Source organism: Aspergillus luchuensis, chromosome 1 (assembly GCF_016861625.1).
Source record: "Aspergillus luchuensis IFO 4308 DNA, chromosome 1, nearly complete sequence".
Lineage (NCBI taxonomy): Eukaryota > Fungi > Ascomycota > Eurotiomycetes > Eurotiales > Aspergillaceae > Aspergillus > Aspergillus luchuensis.
This window is the reverse complement of record NC_054849.1, coordinates 2804114-2824361: the sequence shown is the minus strand read 5'-3', so window position 1 is coordinate 2824361 and position 20248 is coordinate 2804114. Positions and strand designations below refer to the sequence as shown.

General features: G+C 50.3%; 7 protein-coding genes across 7 annotated transcripts; 1 reads left to right on the top strand and 6 right to left on the bottom strand.

Moving 5' to 3' along the window:
* Positions 1–34: 34 nt before the first annotated feature.
* AKAW2_10970S (VOC family protein) lies at positions 35–1525 on the bottom strand (the record flags this gene model as incomplete). Its single annotated transcript, XM_041693101.1, has 1 exon — positions 35–1525. The coding sequence occupies one exon, from the start codon at positions 1523–1525 to the stop codon at positions 35–37; it is 1491 nt and encodes a 496-aa protein (XP_041537690.1).
* Positions 1526–2762: 1237 nt separating this feature from the next.
* On the bottom strand, positions 2763–3930 carry AKAW2_10969S (uncharacterized protein; the record flags this gene model as incomplete). Its single annotated transcript, XM_041693089.1, has 3 exons — positions 2763–3044; positions 3109–3582; positions 3637–3930. The coding sequence occupies 3 exons, from the start codon at positions 3928–3930 to the stop codon at positions 2763–2765; spliced, it is 1050 nt and encodes a 349-aa protein (XP_041537689.1).
* A 1237-nt stretch (positions 3931–5167) lies between these two features.
* AKAW2_10968A (Zn(II)2Cys6 transcription factor) lies at positions 5168–8372 on the top strand (the record flags this gene model as incomplete). Its single annotated transcript, XM_041693078.1, has 12 exons — positions 5168–5278; positions 5380–5413; positions 5496–5586; positions 5664–5836; positions 5887–6333; positions 6387–6823; positions 6876–7021; positions 7070–7090; positions 7141–7219; positions 7274–7547; positions 7603–7771; positions 7829–8372. The coding sequence occupies 12 exons, from the start codon at positions 5168–5170 to the stop codon at positions 8370–8372; spliced, it is 2526 nt and encodes an 841-aa protein (XP_041537688.1).
* Positions 8373–9786: 1414 nt separating this feature from the next.
* DAL81 (putative C6 transcription factor (OTam)) lies at positions 9787–12071 on the bottom strand (the record flags this gene model as incomplete). The annotated part of the gene is made up of 2 exons (XM_041693067.1): positions 9787–11536; positions 11629–12071. 2 exons carry the CDS (start codon positions 12069–12071, stop codon positions 9787–9789), a joined length of 2193 nt encoding a protein of 730 aa, XP_041537687.1.
* Positions 12072–15716: 3645 nt separating this feature from the next.
* On the bottom strand, positions 15717–16359 carry RPB4 (DNA-directed RNA polymerase II subunit RPB4; the record flags this gene model as incomplete). The annotated part of the gene is made up of 3 exons (XM_041693056.1): positions 15717–15844; positions 15937–16064; positions 16169–16359. 3 exons carry the CDS (start codon positions 16357–16359, stop codon positions 15717–15719), a joined length of 447 nt encoding a protein of 148 aa, XP_041537686.1.
* Positions 16360–16817: 458 nt separating this feature from the next.
* trm5 (tRNA (guanine) methyltransferase) lies at positions 16818–18415 on the bottom strand (the record flags this gene model as incomplete). Its single annotated transcript, XM_041693045.1, has 4 exons — positions 16818–17779; positions 17828–17905; positions 17958–18059; positions 18121–18415. The coding sequence occupies 4 exons, from the start codon at positions 18413–18415 to the stop codon at positions 16818–16820; spliced, it is 1437 nt and encodes a 478-aa protein (XP_041537685.1).
* A 442-nt stretch (positions 18416–18857) lies between these two features.
* Positions 18858–20220, bottom strand: AKAW2_10964S (uncharacterized protein; the record flags this gene model as incomplete). Its single annotated transcript, XM_041693034.1, has 2 exons — positions 18858–19789; positions 19896–20220. 2 exons carry the CDS (start codon positions 20218–20220, stop codon positions 18858–18860), a joined length of 1257 nt encoding a protein of 418 aa, XP_041537684.1.
* Positions 20221–20248: the final 28 nt, after the last annotated feature.

Genomic DNA, 20248 nt, shown 5'->3' with positions numbered 1-20248 from the left:
TTATATCTTAACACACAACATAGAAAGGTGATCTTCACGCCACAATCGCTTTCAATCCTAGCTCCACCCGGCAGCTTTCAAGGCTGTCCTTCTGCATCTGTTCATAAAGACTAATTTCATCGACCGTCGGAGCTCCCATCATCTGTTGGAACCCGTCCAGGTCGGCATCCGCCTCCATGATCAGTCGTTTGGACTGCGATGTGTTGCCTAGATTCGAGTTGAAAATACCTCCCGCAGATAAGGGAAGAAAGTCCTCATATGTGATGGGCTCGAACTCGAGAATACCATCCTCCAATAGCTGGCTGAGACTGGCCTCTTCTGATGCAAATCCTTCTTTACCTTTGGGTGTTGTTCGATAGCAGAAGTATGCTAGTTTCTGCTTTTGCAATTCATGGAGGTCATCTGGGAATCCTTCAAAGTGTTTCCTCAAAATTTCCTCATATTTATCAGGGTCAGCTGCTGTCTCTGCTGCTTCTCTGTTAACCTGACTGAGGATGTCATCATACAGCTTCCGGCCTTTCCGCGTGAGAGCATAGCCACGCTGCTCAACTTCGCCAAATCTTGCCGTATGGGATCCCTTGACATATGCCTCATTAGCATCACGGAAGTATACCGTCTCCTCCAGGGCCTTGAAGCTAGTCTGGCGTAGTAAGATGGGACAATCGCGTCGCGGAGGCCCTTCAATTCGCTCTTTCGCCGGCATACCATTGTCCTGCATCATCTTTTGAACAAGGTCGATATCAATGGTTCGAGGAGTAAGGTGGTTTATGTGGCAGCTAGGGAAAGATACAATGTCGGCGATTAACGGGTGCTCCTCCTTGAGGGTCTTGTATTCTTCAAGCGTCACTGTTGCCTTGGAGTGCCAGCGGAAGGTTTCCAGCCCTTCGGTGATAAATTCCTTGCACTCATCAGGGGTGAGGTGGCCCTGTACCTCAGCGTGGTTGATCAAAGCCACCAAGCGGTCGGTGAAAATGTTTCTCTGTTTTAAAGCCCTCTGCGCCAGATCTCGTGTCCTCTCCGTCAGCAAGTCCATGCGCAGGACGGTTGTGAAAACTCGGAACGGATGCCTGGCCAGGGCTTCCCTTGTCCTTGGTCGAAATGCGGTAGCATGCATCGGGAACCCAGCGACACTCAGATCATAATATCCAACAGGATACATGCCCATGACAGCGAACATACGCCTGATCGTGGCTAGCTCCTGCGCGGTTCCCAAGCGGATGGCACCATGTCTCTCGACACGGTTTCTGGAGGGCAATACCTCGTCAGGATCAATGGCATCTGCACCTCCTAATTTCCGACTTGTATTAATTGCCTCTGCATCTGCCTTCCATACCAGGTCCACCAGGTCCCCGTAAAGGGGGACTTCGCTCTTATACATATTCGAGAGAGCATGGCAGAACCCGGCCCGCAGGTTATCTTGGTTCCAGTCCATACTGGTGTATAGCCGTATATTATATTGTCGTGAGGGTGTATATATTTGCTTCTGAAGGGGACGAGACGAAGAACGCGAGATCAAACGATACATAAACGATGAGGTACTTCGTGATATACGAACAACGATTATCGAGCCAACGATGGATAAAGCAGTTCGGCAATACGCCAGCGGGGTTCATGGGATATATAGCGGTACCAAGGAAACTACTCAACAAGTCACACATCAGCCTAGATCCCTTACGTACAGTACTATATATCCTGCATTACACGATCCAATTCGCTATCCACCCCGATAAGCATGCAATCGCCATATCAGGTTATCAGCTCATTAGCAGGAGCCACCGGACTGCAGCTCAATCGTCATCGCCGAGAGCCGTGAGTATCCGTCCGTGCAGGCTCGGACTTTTATCCGTCGGAATCGGATGCCATTTGTCTGACATTCCATTCGCGAACTGCATATTGTTTTTGGATAATTTGGAACTTGGCGTGCTGACCGGCTATGCACTAATGAGGAGGTGCCTCGGAACAGTAGTTCTGGCTGGATCCTGATGGTGCAAGCGCAACAAATGTCCGATAACCAACCACTGAAGAGAGCCGCGCTGATAAGATAGTTGATAGTGGTATCTATATAGTAGCCACACACTCTAACGCCCTTTGCTCCATAGATAAGGTAATGTTGTCCATACTACACTCGAAAGGATTAAAATCGTTCGATCATATACACCACTTACCTCCATATTGACTGTGATGGACGAACCGGCATGAACCTCTGCGGTGAATATCAATCCGGGGAAGCTTGCCCCCGAACTAACCAATCGGATCGAGCTCTAAACCCCAAAACAAACCCGTCGGATCTGGGATCTACTTTCTCTCCACAGTGGTTCCCAGGAAGGGTAATTGGAGCATAATGTTCCTTTATTCGTCTAGTCGGCACGGAATAGTATGATACTCTGGCCCGGTGAGGGTCTCTGGTGCCGAGTGCCGACAATTCGGGATGGATGAGGACCTCTGGATCGTGAAGTATTTGTAATGTGTAAATCAAGTTGGACACATCGTGTCAACACCACCATAAAGCGATGATTTGAATAAAACTAGTTGAAGATTGGCTGACCAAAAATATAGTTGCAAGACATAGAGGAGGATTAATGTCAAGTTATATGACACTATCCATGAGATTAGTAAGATTATTTCCACCATAACCACAGTGCAATGAAAGAAAAGAGAACCATATCACAAATCAGACACTCAAACATTTATTGCGCTATCATACTTTATATAATGCTAAATACAAACATATCCTTATCTCCCTAAACAATATTGCATACAATCTAATCCAAATCCTCCGTCTTACGAGGCGGAGGAGGACTCTTCTTGACAAGAATAAAGTCACGCTCCAAGAGCCAGAACCCCTTCGACTCGCGTCCATCAATCGTCTTAACAATAGGCTCCACGTTATGCTGTTTAGCCAGCTCCAGATCCTCGCACCAGTTGTAATCCACAATCAGGCTCTTCTTAACGCCGAAGACGGTGTCGCTCTCCACGAAGTTGCTGTCGCGGGAGTACAGAGCCGTGATGAGCTTGGTGTATTCGGGGTGGGCGACCATGAAGTGCTATTACATTATCCGTCAGTTAATGTATATTGTGGGTATAAAGGGCTGTTGGAAGATGGCTCACCATATGAGCAGGACGGAACCAATGCCGCTTCAGCTTCCGCAGGAGCTCTCCGACGGGTCCGTCATTGGAGATGGGGTATGCGACGGGCTTGACACAGGAGAAGAGATAGTGGCCCCTCTCGTCGGAGAAGATCTTTCCGCGGCAGTTGGGGTCCTCTGATCCGTCGTACTCCAGGTCGTATACGCCGTTGCCGTCGGTTTCCCAGACGTCGATCAAAGCCTTGGGCACGGCGTTGCCTTCGGTGTCTTTGATCCAGCCCCGCACGATTGTGGGCTCGCCGGGGGTGCCCTCTGCAGTGATGGACTCTCCGTATTCGAATGAGTGGGCCTCTTCGTCGTGGAAGGGGCCGAGCACGGAGGACTCGGTTGCGCCAGGCACGGTGGGGTAGGAGAGGGCGTCGACGAGAGCGGAGATGCCTAGGATGTCGGAGAGGAGGACGAATTCGTGGCGGACGTCGGTTGAGATTTGGCCGACCTATGGCAGATGTGTTAACTGTTGGTTTGTTGGTGATAAAGGCGTGATACGTACTCTGGTCAGGAACTGCCACGCTTGCTCCCATTCGTCGAATTGAAGACCGACATCCCGGATGTAGTCATGGGCAGCCTGGATCAATTTCAGAATGAGGTACCGCATGCGAGGATTGTCGCACATGGAGTTGATCTTCATGACATTCTCGGTGATGTTCTCAATGGTCAAATCGAGCATGGGGGGCAGGTTGGCCGCGATCTCCTCTGGCGTCGATGCGGACGCCCATTTGGCGCGGGTGCGCTCACTGAGGCCAGTGACCTTGGGAGTCGTTCCGTTCGACTGTTGCTCAGACATTGTGGGTTCTGATGATGAGAGATATGAGATAGGTTGGGGAGACTGTTGCTTGAGCGGTTCAACCAGACGTGGTAGTCCGTCTCTTATACTTCGCCCGCCCCCAATAGTTCTCGGTTATGGCCATTTTAGACACCGAATTGATCCCACAAATGCTTCCCCCGCACTTCGTAACGCGGGGCAATTGTGATTATTGTGTATTGAACGTCATTTTGGCCGTCCGGGCCGATAATCGCAGCTGGGAGTTAAGGTGTAGAGAGATCCGTCGGAGCGGATATATGGGTGTGGCGGGTCTTCCGTCGGACGAACATACATTGGCGGAACTCGTGGCAACCACGTCTTTAGGTTGGCGATTATATGGTATGCCTGGTGTTCTGGAAATCTTATTCCGCACACGCCCTTGCAAGAAGGATGCGAAAGATAAGCAGAGTCTTGTTTGTTAATAGCGAACATTGCCATTATGCCGTCGCTCACAGCACGGTTTGACTTCTTTGGAGGGAACTATATTTCCTAGGGCCGAGCCGGTGAAAGATTTGCGAGGCGCATAGGTTTTTAGAGTAGAGCTACTATGCATGTGAGTTGGGACCGAAGACGCAGTGGTTGTGCAAATCAACGATGCGAAAACATTCAGTGTACGCAGTCAACTTGCAACAGCAAATTTTCATGACGACTAAGAGTCCCGTCAATATGAGCAAACTAGATCGGGCATCCAAGCCTGTTATGAACTGGATTTGCAGACCCGCGAGCAGGGCTACAGACCAGGCAGAGTGTTTTGTTGAACACAGCTACACAGCTGCATGCTATGATAGCCCCTACTGGGACCGTCGTAGTTGGCCACTGATGATAGGCGAGTTGGTAATCATATATCCGGGCTAGCAGTAGGAGCATTTAGCATTGACCAGCGTATCAGTCTATCCGTAGGCGTGGAGCACCCAAGGCCGCAAAGTCCGAGAGATTAGCATTGTCTTGAGTGACCCCAGACCCCACGAAACCCCGGATGGCTCTGACGCAGTTGTTCCTGGGTCAAGGGTGGTTTAATTTGGGATGGCATCATCGGTTGGTGGCGATCGCAGCCGGGCTTTGGTTAAAAGGCCAATCTTAGCGTTGCCGACCCAAGTTAGTGTGGAGCAAGCTAATAATCAGCTGGAGGATTGACCAACAACAACAACAGCAAGCGGCATGAACACCACGATAATCATACGATCGGGTTTAGACGAAGCCTTTACTTGTTGAGAAAGGCATGGACGGCGGCAACGACTCTCAGCCGGTGACGGCGAAACTCCGCGCTTCTCGTCGGCGCCCGCCGCGTGCTTCACGTGCCTGCGAGACTTGTCGGGTGCGCAAGACCAAGGTGCGCCCACCCTTTTGCTTCCTTGCGACTACATTTATTGCAGACTACCAGCCGGCGATCAATGTTGCTCAATGACTCACTCACTGACATTCGAATGGTAGTGCGACCAAGCCCAACCGTGCTCCTATTGTGCTTGTATGCAAAACCCGGTCTTGCCGGCTCTCAGTCTCAGCCATACTGCTTCTAGGCGAATCGCATACTGACAGTTCATTCTTAGACCATTCACTGGACTGCTTCTATCGCGCTGCAGGCCCGAATGAGGCCTCATCAGCAGCAAAGAGGCAGGCGCAAATCCGAGAAGCTCAAAAGTATGTCGTTGCGCGCTGTGTTGCTCAGATCTCATACATTATCGCTTGTCCGTCTATTGGATCTAACGTACAAGCAGATCGAAGACCCGCCCTTCACCATGGCCAGATGTGAGCCAGAGCAACCAAAATGGCTTCCACCAAAGTGACTCTCCAGACCACTATACCCCCCGGGTTGCGCGAAGTATTGGCAATATCAATGCTAGCTCACCTACGGTTTTCACCCCTAAACGAGATGATGATAGCATAGTTGGTAAGACCTTCCAGCACTGCAAATGTTTCCTAAATCTGAAGATTCTATAGCTGCCACACCTGAGCTGTGCGACTCGGCATCCAGAGATGGGTTGAGTGGGGTCAATCTCCATACCAATGGCACGGAGTTTTATGGCAATTCGTCGAATCTTGCATTCCTGGGAAATCTATATGCTCGGGCACGTAATCATGCAGAGACCAAGCCTTTAACCATTCCCGACAACGAGCCTTCGTTCCCGACGAACGGTGGAACTAATGCGGCACTCAATTCATTATCAGACAAGGCAGCTGCAGACCATTTGACTCCCAATTCTCCAGCAGACAAGCAGTCTGAAAGCTCTCAGACGAACAAGGCACAGCTTTCGATAGTGAACCTGCTGTATAATCCAAAATATCCTAGCCACTCCCCACCGCAGATAAACGGAGGAGCCGAAGATGATAGACAGGGAAGGAAGGAAAATGCCGAAGACACCAGAGCTAATGCTCAAAGCTTTGTGGGCAAGTTACGCCTCTATGTTTACCTCTGTGACAGCAACCTGACTTCAAGGCAGATCACCGGTATGAATTGACACCTCTAATTGACAGGCTTTCAGACGAGGCACAACTGGAAATCGAGAAAATGTTCATCAGCAGCTACTTCTGCAATAAGCACTATATTCACCCTATGCTGTGCAAGACAAACTTTATGCGGCGGTGTGAAAATGAAGCTTTTGTCCTGCCCAGGCGGCCAGGATTTTTACGCGGAATATCGAAGTTTTCAGGACTCTATTTCTCCGTGGTAGCTCTGGGTGCCATAAACGCTAGCCCGCACGAGACAGCTCTGCTTGATCACTACTGCAATTACCTTCCCTATTTGGGCAAACCTGGTGCTACTAGCAAGCCTTCATCATTAGACTTTGCAGACTATTACTTTGGCAAGGCAAAACAAGCACTCGGTGACTTGTTTGAGAGCTGTAGCCTAGAGAGTGCACAGGCTCTTTTGCTGCTGGTGGGTATTACTCATCCTGAATTTATACCATCTGTTGCTGATTCGTGACTAGAGTGTCTTCTGTCAAAACGCGCTGCGACCGCATAGCTGCTTCATGTACAGCGGCATGGCAGTGAGGACTGCAGTTGCTATTGGGCTGGCATCGGGCATGTCGTCTGTGTCCATTGATACGCGGAAGGAGGGCAGAAGGACTTGGTGGTGAGTGCATTGCTCCTTCATCTGTATTCAGGCAGCTAATATGGAAAGGTGTATCTATTCTCACGAAATGTCAGTATTCTTTCCTTCCTTTTCTATGCAACTAGACTGACATGATGTAGTGAGATGTGCTGTTCCTCGGGGCGGTTAGACAGCATGAAAGACCTCCAATATTATCAGGTTTCACTACCAACACTGAAGGTGGGTGCAATACCCTGCTACAGCACTTGTGTACATCTGCTGATCTTGGTATAGGCCACGCCTGGCAACTTACTCGACCCCGATGCAGAAGACGACCATGTCGCTATGATACCAGCGATGGTAGCTCTAGCCCAAATAATGTCTGAAGCATCCCATCTCCTCTATCACTCACCGAAGCGATCTATGAGCGAGATGTCGCAGATCGCAATGAGTCTCGACAACAAATTGCTTGCCTGGAAAGCCACACTGCCGCACTTTCTAAACATTGATGCAGCTTCACTCAACGACACCGAATGGGCCTTTAAACAGAAGCTAGTGTTGAGATTAAGTGAGTCCCAACAGCTATAACCATGACCGAATGCCAATTCATTAACTATGTATAGGATTTTACAACACCCGTATCCTAATCCACCGCCCCTTCCTCGCCGCATCAGCATCCAGCACCGAGTCCTCTAATCTATTCCAACACCTACACACCTGCCTCGACGCCGCAAGAACCAGCATCCAGATGCAGTACGAGTCCTTCCTACATAGAATTTACATTCGAACCTGGTAACCTCCCCCCCTTTCCCCCTTCCAAAACAACACCAACTCATGGAAAACCGACAGGTGGTACAACACAACCTACGCCCTCTACGGCGCCATGATCCTCCTCCACCTCGTCCTCTCCGGCTTCCCCAGCATTCGCGACGAAGACCTCCTCCTCGACGTCGAAAAAAGCCTCGACATCTTCGAATCCATGAACAACATCGTCGTCGCGCGCCGCTGTGCCGAAATGATCCGCGAGGTTCTCGAAGTTGCGCGCGCATGTGTCGCACGCCGTCGTTCTTCCCTCGTACCGTCAGCAGCAGCACATACATCGGCACTAGCTCCACCACCGCCCTCAAACTTCGGCATAGATGCCGCTACTGCTGCTGCTGCTGCTGCTACTACTGCGACTGACCCAACCGCGGTGCAAAACCGGGCGGATAACCTCACGGGAATAGTCCCACCCGGAACAGACAGCGATTTCTTCTTCTCGCTGTTCAACCAGGATTCACAGCCAGATACTCGTGCCGAGATATTGGCTAATTTGGTTGACCCTACGATATTGGAGGACTTTGCGTTTGGGAGTGGGGGCGGCGATTTTTCGTTTTTCTTGGGGGGGTCTTGATGGTAAATAATGAAGTTTTCCTATATCTTGCTAGTAGGTGCACTATATAGGCTTTGGTGGACAAACATTTTTTTTTTTATTTATTTATTTTTCTCGCAATGGCAATATACTACATTTTACTCTGGAGTTAACTGATAATAAACAGTAGTCAGTAGTCTCTGTAACCTAACCATCTCTGCAGCAGAAAAATCGCTAAACTACTAACGTAGTACTGTGATGATGATGATCCCCGTATCGAGGCATCACCTAGACTACTACTAGACTTGCAACAAACAACTTACTCAGGATACTTTGCTAGTCCAACTAGTCCAACTACTACTACTACTAGTATTGTAGCCTGCGCCACAACCCATCCTTAATAAACCACCCACCCCACCCAAACAAAATAAATAAAATATAGTACAGTAACTTACTAGTAAATATCCCACAACTCGGAACATAACACAACTCAAAATAACCATTCTAAATCCGTTATTAAAACCCGCCAGATGATGAAGGGGGAGACCTGGTGTGGTGGGTGGGTGTCTGCGAGGTGAGATGTTTCATGCCTAGTAGCTACTCCGTAGTTATTATTTTGATTTTCTGATTATTTATTTCGTTTACAACTTCTGCGCTGTTAATCCACTTATCTGTCTACTTCAGTGTAGGTTTTATGAAGGGGGGTTTTTTGATTAGTATGAGGGACGTATATTGGTTTGAGGTGTAGTATGGCAAGTGGGTGGGTGGATGGAGACTAGGTGTATTTGTTGACGGGGGCTTTGCTTGGTTGGTGGTAGAGATGGCTTCAGTAGGGATATTTAGGTAGTAGCAAGAGAAGGATATGGGACTAGGTTGTTAGATTGCGGTATGTAGTTAGTATCTATATGTTACTAGTCTTTCACTTCCCTTACGTGTCTTACGATGATGCAAATATTGATCAAAGAATGCAATTTTATGACCATGACCGTGACAGTCCATAAAGTAAATCCACGCTATCTATCCATCCCATGACCAAACCAGTCTATAACTATCCATCCAGTCCCGGATCCATCATGAGTATAAAGAGAAATAAAAGAACAAGAGCAAACCCATATGTACATACAATGCATGCCGGAAGTGCAGTCATTCATCCAGTCATCCAGCCGGGCGGGGAATTAGTTCGTAAGAATCAAAACAGTGATCGATCATCATCAAGCACAACGCACAACTCCAAGCGAGTGCAGCCAAACATATAACAGTCAAGGTATCAAGAAACGGAAACCCCGGGAAAACATCGAGGTCGGATAAATAATCACAGAATGCGCCAGATCGGTAATCAGAGATGCGAAGGCGGTAGTTGTGGTCATCAAGGGCATCAAAAGGTTGTTGGTGAGCGTAAGGACGCGTATCGCGTCAGCCGTAGATTTGTTGAATGGTGGGAAAGAGGGTATAGAGACTATAGCGGGGGAATTGAGGCGTCTTGTACACTGTCATCGCTGATCGAGGTTGCAGGAGATGCTAGACCCGAGATAACGGACGAGGTACCCCCGCGTCCGCTCTCGCCGGTTTGTTCCAGCTCGACCATCGAGTCCTCCAGCTGGGCGTTCGCGCCCGAGCGGGAAGCATTAATGGTAGGCTTAGCGGCGCTGGTCATAAGCTCATCGATACCGGGCTTCTCCGGGACGTAGTGATCGAGGTTGGTCGCGCTGTCGAGGCTTTCCAGTGCGAATTCAAGGAACTCAGCGTCCTTCTTGCTCACACTCAGCGTCCACCTGTATTCGCACAGTCGGAGACGGTAGAACTCCGACTCTTCTTTGGTAGGAGCGGTGACTCGAAGCAAAACACCAAAGGATCCGATGAGAGCGAAGTTCGTCCGCGCGGCAGCCGGCCAGAATGACCTCAGATGCATCGGACGAAGACGGTTGACAAAGTCCATGGCGGAAATCAGGCGAGTCTTGGCAGCAGAGCGGCAGATATGGGAGAGGTAGGCGTCAGCGGTGTCCTGGGAGAGGGACCGCACAATACAACGGTGGAGAGTGATCTCTGTGGCGAAATAGGCCAGATGCAAAGCACCGTTGCGGGAATTGTCCTCATTGACCGTCTCGAAGATATCACCGCCCGAGTCCATCTTCAGCTGGGTGGGTAGGCGACCAAACCACTCCTTCAGCCGGATCTGAGCCGGCTTGGCGCGCTCCAGGATCATCCGGGTACGGTTGTTCCCGGCCGTCCGGAATTCCTCAATCGCTTGAAGAGTATAGAAACGATCCAGAATATCGGACAATATCGTCGTCAAGGCCACCATGTGGCAGAAGGACAACGGACCATGGCCGACGGGGGCATCATCGTGGGCGGATGTGCCCGAGAAGGCATCGGTGAAATCCTGTTCCACCAGGTCCTGAACCATCCAATTGGACGACACGATATGAGACGGACGGCCATGCACCAAAGCGGACCATTTGTCCTGCATATATAGTGCCCATGCCAAGCGTTTCCGGAGACCCTTCTCCCACGTTTCCATCCGCCAATTAGAGCAGTCCTGGTGCAGACCCAGCTCGAACCCGGCGGTCACCAATTGTGCATTCAAGGCCGCTGTGGCGAGGTTGGACCGCTGCATGAGCAGCAGGCCGGCTTGCACCGTCGACATAGACGCATAGGGCAGGGACTCGGTCAGCAGCTTGAGGGCCGTGCTCTCCAGCCGGCCGGCATCCGGCCGTCGAACGGACTGCGAGGCCGAGCCGACATCAACGAACTTCAACGCCAACACATAGACGGCGGACAATAGCAACGGCGTCAGGCCGGTCCGTGCCCGGTAGGACTGACGGAAGCTATCCTCCATGAGGATGGGAAAGCTAGGATGGACATGCTCGAAGAACTTCTCCACCAAGGTGGAGCCATAAGGGGCGACCAGGCTTTCAATGGCATCGAGCGTAGCGGTTTGCGGGGAGTCCGCGTGAGAACGGGTGTTGACCACCCTCATGAAGGTGCCGTCGTCACCGAACTTGCGCACGCGAGACGAGGCCACACACCCTTCGTTGTTCTGGTCCAAGGGTAAGAACTCGAGGAGGGCGGGCTCGAGTTCCGTGGTGAGGCCGATATGCTGTGTGGATTGGAACCAGAAGGCCGGCGTGAGGATGTGGTGGTTGTTCAATGTAGGGCGGGAGGAGCTGTCTGGGTTGTTGGAGGCTGGGGGAAGAGTAGTAGATTGCCTGGCAGCGGGTACCCAAATTAGCGTTCCGAATTGAGATTCAGGGCAGGGACGTCCGAGATCGGCCTTGAGGACGCCCCGGTGAAATCATACCTCTTGGGGGATTCCACTTCTTCGGCATCGGCGTCGTCCAATTTACGTTTTTTCGACGTGACATCCGCTGTGCCGGGGCGACTCGTCACGGACAAGGTGAAGGTGCAGTCCTGGCGGTGGAAGTCGCACGAATAGCATTTATTGATCATTTCGTTAATAGCACACCGGCTCTTTCTGCGCACACAGGCGTCGCAACTGGGCGCATCCCGGCCTGCTGCAGTCACACGGGGAAGGGTGCCAATGGATGATGCTGGCGACTGTGGCGTGGATATGGAACCGGGTTGGGGGGCGTGTGATGGCTGGGGTTGGGATTGCTGCTGGACCCGGGGTCGAAGGAGTTGGTGGTGGTGGTGGTCAGAAGCAGGCGACTGTTGAAAGGCAGCTGCAGAAGGGGCAGTTGGCCCCGTCGTCGAGGACGACTGGAGAGTGATAACGGCAGCCATTCAGAGGGGGGGTGAATGGACAGGTCGAAAGATAAACCGGATGGAGCGATAAGCAACGCCAACTCAAGAGTGGCCACTGCAGGAGCAAACCGGGGAGACAAGCCGGAGATGCGTAGATAGGCGGCGAGACTCGCAGGCCCAAAATCTCACGAATTGTCACCGAAACAATAATTTTAATCAGAGATGGGCGATAGTGACAACAATCAATGGGGATTCTTGTCACGTAAATGAACCGGGGCCGTCGGAGACTCCGCCGTACGAGCTCCGCAATGGAAAGCACGGAGGGCAGGAGACAGAAGATAGAGAAAGAGGCTAGGAAGGCTAGAGGAGTAGTAGCAGTAGCCAGGGCGTAAGCCAGGACCCCTCACCAAATTGGGATTGGAAATATCTGGGGTTTGACTGCAGACCACCAGTCTTGACGACGGGGGTGGTTTGAGTGTCGCGCGGTGATCCCGTCTATCGCAACGCACCGACCAATGAACAGAGCAAGTACGGAGTGAGAGGACGGGTTGCCTGCCAGCCACGTACGAACCGCAGGGGAGAAGCTTATCAGTCGGAGTAGGCGTAAGCAGACCGACGGATGCTGATTGATTGAAATGATTGGAATGAATTGATAGATAGAGTAAGAAGTAAAGTAGTAAGGTAGATAGGGAAGGCAGTAGTAGGAAGTAAGGGAGGGATTGATCGAATGGGGGGACGAGAAAGTCGGGGAGTACAAGCTTGTGGTGGACAAGAGAGCAGCGGAACCGGAGCCGCCCAAATTCGGGGAGATGGAGATATACTCCAGAAATGAAAGGAACTGATAAAAAGATGTAGGTAATAAGAATAAAATGATAATAAAAATTATTGTCACAGCAATAGGATGACGGCGGAGAGCAGGGAAGGATCTGATTGCTTGTAAGCACTGATCATATCAGGGCCATGGATCTGCACTGGCTGGATAATAGTAGTGGTAGTAGTAGGGTTGGTAGTTGGTAGTAGTGTAGTGTGGTGTAGTAGTAATATTCTTTTCTTCAGTTCCTATTAGATAGTGATACTGAAGTAGCAGTAGTAGTAATAGTAATAGATAGTAGTAGATAAAAGGTGTTTTGCATAAGAAGGGAAGGTAGTCAGGAACATATATAGTAGTAGTAGACAACAGTCATTAGAACAATGACACAAAAGTTGGTTCAGTCCCTTTAGTTCCTCTTTTTCCCTTACTCTCCCTCTCTTTCTGTCTCGGTCTTTCATCTCATCCAGTGTCCATTCAGTTGATTATAACTAGTAATGGAATTGGCATGAGGTAAACCAGACAGGAAATTGGGAAAAACAGTCATCAGGATCAATAAGAGAATCTCCGGATGAAGCGATCGATCAACACTGGCGGGTGTTTTCCACACGTAACAGAAAGGTGGCCAGGCATGCTGGATGGCCACCCGGCGACTTTTCGCCTCAAGTTCCTGCGCCCTTGCACCTCCTCGTCCAGATAAGCCTCGTCCGCCTGATTGGATCCCCGATCGGTTGGCTGCCGAGGTGGCCTTGGTATTACGTACTGAGAATTGCAACTTCTCGTCCGGGAAAGTTTGGGGTTGAGAGAATTGCCGGAGTCTCTACCGTCAGGTAAGTAGTTGAACTGGATCGCAAATTAATCGAGAGTTTGAAGGACTGGTAGTTATATTTATATATATAGTGAATTGCTGCTTATGCCATATGGTCTCATTGTTGGCACATATTATGCATACATACATACAGTTTCCCTTTTTAACCATAGTCATTTAATACTAGTGAATAAACTGATCTGGTGCCCGTTTCTCCCGACCTATCATGCCGGGGAAATGCTCAAACCCTCTCACCAAGCAGGGATTACTCAGAGACAGCTCCCAATCACATCATCCCGATAACGCTCTTCACCCACCAATCACAACCCCTGTAATAGACTTGAAATCGGCATAGCGCGATACCGGCAACGGGGATCGGCCCTGCAGCTGGACGGCTTTTCCCCACAGCTTTCCCAGCAAAGCATGTAAAGTCCACCCACACCCCCCATGAGTCCAGTCCATGTGGGCTTTTTTGACGACTTCCTCCGTACTTACTATAGAAATGAAATAGTAATATGATGCAGGTCGGCGGGAAAATCCCCGGGTTACTGATTGGTGGGAAAGTGACCTTCCCTTGGGCATCTCTGCTGACCGTCATTGTTCATTATCTAATGGTTATGACTGAGCTGCAGTAGTACATTTGTCCATTTGTCCAGTATACTACTCAAATAGTTAGACTACTCCGTAGTATCCGTTGACTAAGGTTTCCCGGCCGCGCGACGGTTTCGTGACTCAGGTACGGAGTACACAGCGCCGGTGGATGGAATGCTTTTTTTGTGTTCCATTAAAATTGGTTTGTGACATCAGAAAGTACCTGATACGAATGATGGAATAATTCTAATTAAGTACTTTGAATCGTATGCCATGGTGGTGTTGCAGGTCCTTTGCCAGTAGGGCCCATAGATACATGATGTAAGGGAAAAATTGAAGAAAAGTACCAAACCCGAGATTAAATGTTATCTCCGGGGAGAAATCAGCCCGACCGAGCGTCAGTCAATACTCGTACTAGTCTAGTTTCTATAATCAATCAATGTAAATCCCCATCCAGATTAGGCTCGCGTGCAGCTCAAACCAACAACTTTGCACACTAAAAGTTAAGTTGGAAATGGATTCCCATTACTTAATGTAAAGGTCATCCTGCTGCATCCTTTCCCGGGGGGGAAATAAAAAAGGAAAAGAAAGAAAGGAATTCCATTATTCAATTATTCCGAACGGGGAAGGCGATCACATCATCTCTCATCCATTCAACCATTAGTCATTCAACCAGGAGGTCGGCGGCAACGTGCACTGCCTTACTACTATGGAGTACGTACTTACTATCTACTACTACTAGAGCGTTTTATCTAGTCCAATCCTTCGGGCCTCTCATGAGGTTTCAATTATCCAACCGATACTGCATTAGACTTTTTCAGCAGTTCGGGTCGAGTCTTCTCAACAGGCCCATGGATGAGATTGATTGATTGATCATTTTCCTTTCAGTTCAAGCTATCCTCCGTGTCATCCCAACTACTAATGGATGGATGAACCGGTTAACCACTGAATCAAACAAACAGGCAAGCTTCCGCTTTTCGCATGGTCATGGTGCTGGTGAACTGGTGAAGTTATCCACTCTGTTTAAACTCTCTCTAGTCCTTTGCTGGTAGGTTGGTCATCTAGACTCGAGTCGTGTGATGGATGCATGGATTTTCACATGTTCTCTGCTTCTTATCCAACACTGTATGCAGTACACAGTAGATGGTGACTGACTAGCTACCGTGTATATCGTCCCATATCCCAAACAAAGGGAACGAGAGAGAAAAGAACAACCACCACCCATGACGACATGATCGTCCTGCAACCGCCAATGCAATTTTCCTAATTTTTTCTTAACGATAACCCCCTTCTTTCCCATTTTCATTTTCTTCCCTCTCCTGTCTTACTGCACAGACAGTTAAATTAACTATGCGTCATAACTCCCAAACTCCATGCTATCCCGAAAAACAGACCCCATGCTCATAGAATGGCCATATGGTACAGCAGCGTACACACAAACACAACATGCATAAAAAATTAGGGAGGGGACACGAAGCTACTCTGTGAAATTGCGCAACTTGGTCAACTCATCCAACAGCTCCTGCAAATCGCCATCCGAGATCTTATGCTGCAGACTGGGAATGAGCGATTTGGCTTCCTCGGCGTTATCGCAGCACAGACTTCCTATTTTTAATTAGCTGCTGACCATGACACCTCCCCCAACACTCCCTCTCCCCTTCCCAAGTAAGAACATCCGGAGAGATAAATAAACATACCAAGCTGCGACCGCTCAAACATCTCCAACTCCGTATGCGAATTCAACAACCGCTCGACAGCCTTGATATTCTCTTCATCCTTGAACCGCGCAAATACCTCCAAGTAATCGAGCGTTTTCGTAAGGTTCCTAACCATCAAAAAAGAACCATGTATTAGCCCTTAGCCCCTTACCCTCTCACTCATGTGACCAATGCACAAGAAAAAGATCGATAGATAGATAGGACAACTCACTCCGGCTCCTCATACTTCTTCCCACCCCTCCGCTTATTCTCCAACACCTTATTAATAACCAATCTTGCTTCGGACAGCGATAGCGTATGCGTGTTCTGGTCCGCGCCGAGCTTCAGCGTCGACGCGGCTTCGAGTTCGCCTTGTGGGAGGGTGCGCTTGCGGTGCGTGGCGGGGGGGAGTTGGACGCTCATTTTGACAGATAACTGAGTAAATATATATATGTGTGATTGGTGGCTCGGGATATGTGGTGGTGGTGGTGGTGGTGGTCGTCGAAAGTGAGGTAGCGCGTCGTCGTCACTGGTGGTGATGTTGGTTGGTTAGTGCGGGATCGGGGGAGGCGTTGAGTTTTGTTCCGGCAGATTACTAGCTTGATGAGGGGGCGGTGAGTGGGTGACCGCCTTGGTGGGTATGGTTCCATATGGTAATAGGTACAATAAAGGTATTGAACCGTGAGTGGGATGATGTAGAATTATGTGTCTAGCATGTTTTATTCCAAGGGGGTGTGAGTTATTTACAATAATGTATGTATAAGGGTATCAATTCAACATTTTATCGGCACTTTTTCTATATCCATAGCCAAAACGCCTGTATGCTATGCGTTAAGCAGATCGTTCGTATATGATGATTCAAAAGTTTTCTCGATAGCAAGTTAGATCTGGCGGAATGCAACCTCCTTCGGCAGACGGAAGCTGGCGCAGAACATCTGCTTGTTAGGGCTGACCAATCTGACATTGTGGATGGCCAAATCGATCTCCTGGTTGCCGCTGCCGCCGACGCGGTCCTCCGTGGTAATGGTGTGTCCGATGCGCTCCGAGATGCGCTGGCAGATATCGACGTGGTCGTCGTGTTCGTCCGCAGAGTGGCCCGAGAAGCAGTACACATGGACTTTAGGCAGTGGCTGAGACGTGTGCGGGGCAAAGAGCGACTCCTTGCCTGCGTAGACGCCGACAAAGGCGTCGAGGAACTCAATGGCGTTACCTGGGAGGTTCATCACGTAGTGATGGAAGACGTTAGGGCGATGGAACACCTCCGGGGCGGGGAGCGCCTCTCCCTTCTCCTCTGCGGCGGCCTTCTTGCTTCTGCGCACTTTGGGCTCGATGGTCACGGTGTGGGGAGAATCCAGGAGGGCCTGGGCAGACCAGCGGATGAACTCGCGACCGTCCTTGTTGAAGGGGGTGACGAACTTGTCGGCCTTGTTGCGCTTGACGGCGTCCAGCATCACCTCGTATCCGTGGGGGTTGAGATCGTTGGCCCACACGAAGATCTTCTTGCGACCTGCGGGCACTGCGAAGGGCCCGACGCCCGCCATCACATCGCAGACCATCTCTCCGGGGCGGAACTTGTCCACGAGACGACGGTGCTCCGTCTCGAGACGGCTGTTCCAGTACACGCGAGAGTAGTCGAAGCGGAACTCGCAGTGTTGCTCGTGTTGGACAACGTTCAGGTTGTTCTCACCCGCCAGCAGCTCAAAGGGGAACGTGCGGAATTCGCTGTGGGAGCCCACATCCTCGGTCTTGCGGATGACGGTGCTGATGTTGGGGTTCTTGTCCAGCAGGACTTGGGCAAGTAGGTGCTTGTACGGCAGGTATTGCTCGCGAAGGTTGAGGTGCGCTAGTTCGTCAGCATGGGCCTGAGAGGTGCAAGATAAAGAGGACTTACAAACATGGCCGACTTGCGTGAATCCCTGAGGGATCTCATCGAGCATGTCGTCGGGCAGAATGCAGGACATGATATCCGCTGCTCCTATTAGCCTTTATTTCCCATACAGCGAAGCATCGTTCCCACGCACCATAAGTCCAGTAATCGTAATCCAACGTCAAATCATAAGGCTTAACGCCAACCATTCCCTTTTTCACAAGCTCACTAATCGTCGGCGACCATGTCGCAGTATCTAGACCCGTTAGCATAACCCTAATACTATAGTATCTCCAAAGCCGAGGCAGTGGTCATACCATCATGCTTAATATCCTCCCTCAACAAAAGACACTTATGCACCAAATCATTGATCTTAATCTCCCTTATAGAGCCCAATCTCGGCAGCACAAGCATATCCCGGCTCTTGGTCAACTCCTTCCGCACATTGGAGATATCCGATGTCTTGAAAATCGCTGCCGCAGAGATCGGTACCGTCTTCTTGAAGAAGGACCGGTCCAGGACTCTCATGGCCCGGTTCACTGGAGGACGGAACATGGCGGGGAGGTCGCTGCGGAGCGGTTGGGTGGGTTCGGAGTCGATTTCCATGGACATGGGCAGTATATTTAGTTGGATATTTGGGGGTGGGGAATTGGCGGTCTGTGCTAGTCGACGTATCTAAAATGCGAGGCTGGCATGGACTGGCTGGGATCTCGTTGTTCGTTTGGTGGGAGGATCGCGACATTTTTTAGACTTTTGGAATTGGGCTGTGACTCCGTGGCTTATCGGCACGTGATGGGAAGATAAGATTGATATGGGGGATCACATGTCTTCTACAGGTGACTATGGAGGGATTGAGTACAAGATAGTAAGGGTAGTCAAATTGTTCAATAATATCTAGCTAAAGCTACCGAATAATCTACCTAGGAAATCCGCCAGCAGACCCTGATACATTCATAAAGCAAGAATGGACATTGTCATCAGATCATCACGCGAAGACGCAACAGAGGAATACAAACCACATATTGATAGGGTATCATCGCAACCACTTAACAGTTCACCTCCTTTCCAGCATTGCTACTCGCTCATTCAATGCTTTGATCTGATCGTCCTTCTTCTTCAACGCAATCCTGGAAATGTCCCGTCCCCGGACAATCCCCTTCACCTTCAAGTCATGCTTTTGCAAGAGATCCATCAACTCACCCTTCGCTTTCTCTGACATCACCACCTTATTCCTATCCAGGATCTCAACAGCTTGTGCAGCCAGCTCAGACGAAGCCTTCTCTCCGCCCGTAGCAGGACTAGTCCCAAACCTCACCGGCGTAGGCGTCTTCGAAACCTCCAACGACGACGGCGGCACAGAAGACGAGAACGACACGGCCCGATCCGTAAACGATCTAGCCAACGAAGTCGGCGTCAAGGCCTCCGTCTTCGAGCCATCCTGCGCATCCATATCCGATATATTATCGAACTTCCTCTTCCCCGGCGCAGAAGCCCCAACTGCGTCTCGGGACGGCGTCTTGGGAGGTCCAAGATTTGGCTGTCGCATTGGCGCAGCAGCAGCAGCAGCCTGTTGCTGCCTCTGTCCCTGAGAACTAAGTATACTCTCCACCACCGCATCATCTGAATCCTCCCATTCAAACTCATCAAAGTCTTCAGCCATCATGCGCGCTTTGGCGCTTTGCGGGGGCATAGTTGCACTCAAGCGTCCTCCTTTCCCTCTGGCTCCACTATTGTCCAAGTCCATACCTCCGAATCTTACCGTACGATCAGTTTGCGGGGTCAGAAGACCCGCTTCGGATAGTCGTGGTTTCTTGGAGGGTGTCTCGGGGGTAGAAATTGTGGCAGTGGTGGTAGTAGAGGAGAAGGAATCCGCGGCAGGTTCAGTGCGAGAGTTCGTCAGAACGGCGTGCTTCTCGCGGACTTCGGCGTCGTTGGCCCAGAGAAAGAAGCGACAGCGTTTCTCTTGGGGCTTTTGGCAGACGTAGACTGTGAGGGGTGGGGGTGCGGGGTTCAGTGGTTAGCTAGGGAGTCGGAAGTGGTATTGGCTTTTGATGTAACTTTGGTAGATCAGAAAGGAATCTTAACTACGTACACCATCGTCCATGGTTCACACCGTGGTTCTTGGTTTGGAATTTCACGGCTGGAGGACGCTCTGGACAGTTGCAGCGCCAAACGCCATCGAGGAAGAGACCCCGCAGAGGAACCGCTGTGCGAGGCGAATGAGGCGATGGACTGTTGCCATAGGCTTTCATGGGAGAGAGCATGATCGAGTAGTAAAGATAATTAAGGATAGGCTTAAGAGTTACTAGATCATGCTGAGAGGCACTTCTGCAGATTCGAGAATAAAGATGGAGGGATAGATCGAGGGATGGACTGGTTGTCGCCATGGAAACTGTGGGTCTCCCACACGGAGACATGACAGCGGAAGATCGACTTTCCACCGCG